Source organism: Helobdella robusta (assembly GCF_000326865.2).
Source record: "Helobdella robusta unplaced genomic scaffold HELROscaffold_13, whole genome shotgun sequence".
Taxonomy (NCBI): Eukaryota; Metazoa; Annelida; class Clitellata; order Rhynchobdellida; family Glossiphoniidae; genus Helobdella; species Helobdella robusta.
In genome coordinates, this window is record NW_008703718.1 from 2,691,394 (window position 1) to 2,698,504 (window position 7,111).

Below are 7,111 nucleotides of genomic sequence, written 5' to 3' on the forward strand. Positions count from 1 at the left end.
TAACAAACTTTGTTCAAAAAATTGGCATATGACACCAATATATTCGGCAAAAAAAATAGTTTGTTCATGTTCCATTATGTGGTATTATGTAACATGAACATTTTTCAACAATATTTCAACTAACAATTTAGATGTTACATACAAAGAACAAAAAATAAGCAATGAAATGCATAGTCAGAAGATGTAATATGTGACTAAAAAAAAGGACAAAATATTAATTGAGAAAAGTTACTTACACGTTTTGTATATGAAATACGTCATGTCAGCCAGACGCAGAATGTGGAAAAGATGGCGAGAACAAGCATAAGTAGTGTAATACATTAACACACAAACAAATGATCAAATGAAAGCCGAATGTGTTAAAATTTTTTCGAATCTCACCACTCTTTGATCCACTATGTTGTTCATCTTTTGCAGTGGGTTCTCTGAAATTGCCAGAGAGCCTATTGTAAATATTATCAACAAATTATAAAGAAAAAACGCACACACGCACGCACGCACACACATACACACACACACGCTAACACATATATTCAGAAACAGGATTATAACTGAAATATTGTTATGACTGTATATAACTTAGTGAGAACTCAGCACTTTGATGAGCATCCCAAAAAATCAATAAAAATTTAATCACGTTTGAAATTAGAGAGTAATATGAAGAATGCGCAAAAAATGCAAATGAAGTTGGTTGGGTTTGGTTTGATACATTGACCTTATCTTGATGTAACAACATTACACAGAATGTACATTAGTATTGCATCAGTAGCCGTACGTGTTTGTTCTCTGTGTGGGAAGAAATTATTAATATGCCTTGCCTGCACTGAACATATAAAAAGTTTCATACCTAAATGTAGAAAGAGTGATGACATTATCATCAATCATCTTATCATTACTGCAAATTTCATGGCCATTATGGCGATCATAGCCATTAGGGTCAGTTGAGACAGTCCATCAGTTGAGATAATTTTTATCATCACCATCTATCATTCTTATTATTATCATTTCGGTGGTGGGTTGATGGTTAATTGCGTGGTATGCAACATGTGCTATGATTAATGGCTGTAATTTATTTTTCAAATGTGAAAATAGTGTTTGAACAAGGAAAAAAGAAATAAAACAACAGGAAGGAAACAGCATATAATTAAAGAAGTGGAGATTCAATAAAATGTTAAACAGAACGAGCGGCTATAATTTATAATATAACCAGTTTTTCATTTTTTAAATTAAACGGAAGTAGATTTAATAAGTTAAAATAAATGGCTTAAACCAAAACTACAATAAATAAATGATTGTACTCAAATATTTTCATTTTTTCTGCTGCATAAGAATGAAAATTATAAAATTCTGTAAGAGATTTTAATCTTCAGCGTAATGATCATGAATGTGAACCTAGTAGCAAATGTGCAGAGGACTATAGAAACAGCAATGATTACATGATTGTCCATAGAGTACAACACTGAGTACCATTTATTCATTTTTTCCCCTTCCTTCCTTCATTTGTTCATTTTGTCCACACATTCATTCATTTGTTAGGCCTTTAATGTCTTAATTTTGTTTATACGTTTATTCCTTCCAAATTATAAATTCATCAATTTATTTATCTCAATCATTTTGTTCATGTATTCATTCTTCCATTCATGTAGAGAGCTTGATGAACAATATAATTAGAATCATAAAAAACATTCTTGGTCCGGTGTAAAACGTCAACTTGTTTCTAAGCAATGAAACCTCAAAAAATTAAAATTAAAGTTTAAATAATTAAATGACGACGAATTTGAAAGATCAGAACATGGAATGCAAATTATTATTAAGTATAAATACTACTAAAATTATAAACTAAACTAAGCAAACAAAGACAGGAAAAATCTAACAATTGATGAGCAGTGAATAAAATTTTTAATCAAACTCCCTAAATGGATTGCTGGCAAGTGATTAGTTTGATTAATCACCAGTCATTCAAAGAGAAAAAGAAACAAATTAAAGAAAATAAAAGTAAATAAAAAATTAAATAACGAAACAACAATAAGACAGCATTGAAGCAAAATAGTAACAATAACGGCAGAAACCTAACCAATGTTGTTATTATTGTTATTGTACGTTGGAATCTCAAATCTGCAGTCGATGAGGACGTGATGACCGGTAGGAGATTGTGTCCCAAACGTCTCTCCATTCTTCAGCACTATCTCACTGTCAATTGAGATCCATTGACCATCACCATCCTTTATTTAAAAAAAAAACAAGCAAAGAATCTATTTCTGATGTGGAACTCTAGGAAAAAATAAAAAAATGCACACATAACCAAAATATATATAGATACGATGCGGACCAACATCAAATTACAAAGTAAAATGATGAAAAATTTTTCAACTGATTATACGGAATCTTTCAAACTAAAAAAAAACCATCTAAAGTGATACAAAAAATATATATTCAGCATTAGGCACCAAAAATTTACAAACAGTGTTAGAAATGCTAATGGTAGCCAGTGGTAGCCAGTGAGTGCCAAGCACTTTGTCCCATAACAATCCTTTATTCCACAATTCAATGACCAGTACTGTGTCCAATCTCATTGTTTCACTGGAAGGATGAAATGTATACGTTCAGGTTGAAATTATAAAACAATGTAAAAATATTCCACTGTTTGTAAAATAAATCTTCAAAACAGTTATTTTACTATGATAAAATAATTATTGTCTTTCTAAAGTAAGAAATAAATAAAAGATGTTTAAATATTTCAGTAAGAAGAAATTTGTATAAAATGAATTAAAACTAAATCATAAAGGCATTCATGACATGGATGTTGAATATTTTAAAGTAAACAACAATAGAAAGAAATAGCAATGTTAAAGTAAATTTTAAACGTTGAAAAAAGAACCATTTCAGGAAGTTTTGTGTACATACATGTAGGTCGCGCATAGCAATGGAAACAAGGAGGAACAAGCAAATTCATTTAAAAAATAAAAAAAAAACATTATGCCAATAAAATTTTCCTCTTTTCCATACCATTATTACCAGCCAGTCTGTGTATGTTAGTTGGTTTCATTTTTGTTAAACATAAACTCACCACAGAGAAGAAGAAACCCCCTAGTTATTTCTCTAATTTTTATCAAACTCCTAACTTTAAGTTTGAAATTGTGTAGTTGAGTAAAGAAAGCATCACTGCATTTGACTTTCACTACAATTTTATGTTTAAAAACAAAATGTGTTATTGCTTTTGTGCCTAAATGCAAGCTCACACATGAACTCAAGTGCACCTCCATGCCAACATTAATACAGCAAGCGTATATAGTAGTACACCAATAAAAAAAAAGAATATATATAACTTCCTGATTTGGAGTGGATGATTTCACAAAATCAACATACCGCACCTTCTTGTCAGTACATAACACTAAATGATAAATCAATACACTGAAAATAAATTGAAAAAAGCAAAGATAAACCAAAAAAGAAGAAAATAAAATTCAGAAGACCGATGAATAAATTTGAAAAAAAAAATTCATTGCTCTCTTGTTGGTTCATTACACACAGTCATTCCACATGCATGCAAACATTCTAATGACCAAATAATAGGCATGTAATTTTCTGCAGAGAAGATGCAAAATGTGCTTGCTTGCAACGGTTAAACAAAATATAAATAATGTTGAAAATTTTTCATAAACTGAGAATTCAAGTACAAAATTAAATCTAATTGAAACAAGTATAACACAATATTTTTGAATCTGTAAAAAAATTTTTTCGTAAAAATTGTTGAGTGCATCTCTCTGTTTATATTTTCAAAAAACAAATCTTAAAATTTGAAATTTATTTAACGTTGGTAATTTTATATAATGGGCTGAATATTTTTCATCAGATTCTAGCTATATTTAATTTTCAATCTACCTCCTTTTGTGTGATTAAACTTGGTTTATTTCAAATGCAGTCTAAACATTTTAAAATGCCATACTGTACTTTGTTTGTAACATTAAAACAATTATTTCTTGACAGATATGTTTCTTGGTTCAGATGTATGTGTAGCATCTAAAAGGCATAACGCAATAAGTAAAATATATAAAATTTGAAACATGAAAAGTACATGAAAAATTAATTTACAGGCCAGTGGCTATGAGTAAGAATCTTCCAGCGTTAGTAACTAAATAAAAGTCTTCATAAATCAATTTAACATTTTCATAAAGATGTTTATCATGTTTTATGAAGGTAAACTGAATTAATTTAATTTTTGAGAATTTTTCAACAGAATAGAATGAAAAATTAAAGTAAAATACAATCTAAACACTTCAACTAATATGTAAAGTCAAATATTATATAATACTTTTATATTTATTAATCAACAGTTATATAACATCATAAATAATAAAATATATAGAAACAATGATACAACTCTTCAAATGACACCTAGCAACTACATCCATCCTTAAAACTTACAAGACAGCAGAATATCAGATCATATACTAGGGAAGTAAGCCAATATATATAATAAATATATGCTCTTAGTAAAAAAATAATTTTATGCTGAAAAAGCACACCCAAACATTATTATATCATGTTCATAAACATCAAATAAAAATGCCAATCCTAGCAAAATGAAGCTAAAAATTATATACGAACATAACAAAATTTTTATTTTTTTTTTTATAATCCTAAACGTCATTTGCATGCAGAACATGCTGGTCGCAAGCTGGCATATATTCATTTATATAATACTTCAACATGAAACAACATTAATTGCACACTCCATTGAAAGGATGGGGCAATCAAAATATTGCATACATACAAACAAACATACATACATCACTATAAGAAAAAGCACATCTGAAAAGATTATACAAAATTATACAAATTTTCAAACAATAAAAATGACTCTTCTGTGACATATACAAAATGCACACAAACAAATGAAATAGTTGATATAGATAAGACATAAGGCATACACATGCATAAATACAGATACACACAATGGTAAACATTGCCGGCCAAACATTATAAAATGTTTTCAAAGCAAATAAATTAAATAGTTTGGAACACAAGTGAGTCCATATGTGAATGCTCCAGCTATTTCAGGAATGGACAGGAATGAAAAAATGGATGTTAATGGAGTGTACACAAGGAGTGAAATGCCTGGAAAGGAATGTTAGGAGTATAATGTTGATGTAAAAATAAATTATTCATGAACTGTGTGCTCATATTAAAATCAAACCCTCCACCTAATATTAGAGAACGAGAGACCCTTGGATTCATTTGTATCATTAGTTTAGTAATATAGATATAATAAAAATTTTGAACTGTGGCAGAGCAATCATCATACCTCAGAGGAAAAGATCACTAAATAATTAATCAAAAAGATGTGTCAAATAGCAAGAAGATGTAAAAATAATAAAGAATGTATCACTTTTAATGAATATATAGCTTTAGTGAAAAAGTTTTAAGGAATGAGACCTAGCATAAACAAATGCAAGATGAAAAATGTTTTATTTGTGGTTTATTCCCTAGAAATTCTTCTGTTAATTTTTTCTCTTTTAATTGTAAAATGCTCATGTTGATAATGATGATGATTGTTAAAAATGACCAAAAAGAAAGTAACAACAAATGTGGTGAAAGATTGTTTAAATGTGTTTCATTTTACTTGGCTGAAATTTCATCACTTCTAAAGGTTTTAGCCTTTTTTAACAATTCATTACTACTTTGTTTGTTTTTCAAAATATCAAAATTGTTGCTTACAGCTCCTATATATAACTGATAATTAATTAGAATATAAACTATTTTAACATTTTTGTTTGAAAACAAGAATGTCGTACATACACTCATCTATCTCATCATCATATTATATCAGAAATTCTTGAAAAAAATGTTGATCAGTTTTTTGTTCTTCATTGAAAAAATTGGCAGTAAATTAAAAAAAAAAAGAAGTTGAAATTTTCATAGACCTTAAAAATATTCAAGAGTTGATTGTTTGAAGTAAAGAACATGATTGAAAATTAATTAAAAAAGTGTTTTCAGAAAAAACCAATCAAGATACAACGGTGAAAGTTTTGCTAGTAAATAATTTAGTTAGAACATACTCTCTGTTACAATTTTTACGTTGTCATACAATAACAAAGCTGAAATTGAAAAATTTTCAATTAACTCACAAAACAAAATCCTGATCCCAGACAGGATTCTTGCCTTTAACAGGTAATGTAGATGATTTGACATTCTGCAGTTTCAGGATTACATATGTGTGGAACTTATCTATGAAAAAAAATGTTACTTTAAATAAAAATAAATCTCAAAATCTAGTTTTTATTTCAAACTATAGCATATTTTTTTTACAAAAATAGGAATGACAACATTGAATAGCATATTTGAATGTTCTAAAAGTAAAAATGTAATATATGTATATATAACAAAAAATCCTGACTGCATCTAGATTCACCATAGTAACTTTAGATATTGTCAGATAAAATCTATCTACATCAAGCTGTAGTGAGTTTACAAACAAATATGATGAGTGTTCATGGACATACCTACTTTTGCAAGAATAACATAGAAAGATTAGTGAAGCCTTACAGAAAATGTAATTATTCTTGCTTTCCAAAGAATATAATAATGTGTATAATATGATTCTTTAAAAACTTTTCTCCGTAATTAAGAATGGATCCATTGGTGAATAAAGCAAAGATACCAAAAATTACCTTAAGAAATTTTTTCATGATTTATTTTAAAAACAGAACACTTTTGTTAAAGATAACAAATACATGTAACATTTTAAAATATTCTAATGACCAACTACAATTCCTACCTATAAAAATTAACTATTATCGATGTATTTTGTGATTGATATTTGAAAAGTTTAAACAATTCACACTTAATCAACTACTCAATTTAGACAAGCTTTGATAAATAAATTAAAGTTTAATTTCTCCACAACACCGACTTCCATAAATTAATAAATCTATTACTATTTGATTTGGTTGGATGAATGTAACTCAAGTAATAAAATCACATGATAAACTTGATCTGTCTTTAATTTTATGTTTATTATTAACTGAACCGCTTTGATCTTTAAAAAAAACAAACTTCACCAAGCAGTCCAAAACTAAATCTTAAAAATTTACTTGCTTAACTTCATAAA

At 28.1% G+C, this 7,111-nt stretch overlaps 1 protein-coding gene across 1 annotated transcript; it reads right to left on the bottom strand.

The window, feature by feature from the left end:
* Positions 1 to 2,069: 2,069 nt before the first annotated feature.
* On the bottom strand, positions 2,070 to 6,229 carry HELRODRAFT_73897 (hypothetical protein; the record flags this gene model as incomplete). The annotated part of the gene is made up of 3 exons (XM_009014283.1): positions 2,070 to 2,222; positions 2,463 to 2,580; positions 6,129 to 6,229. Coding segments are annotated over 3 exons (372 nt in total), but the record flags the coding sequence as incomplete, so codon positions are not given.
* Between the last annotated feature and the right edge of the window lie 882 nt (positions 6,230 to 7,111).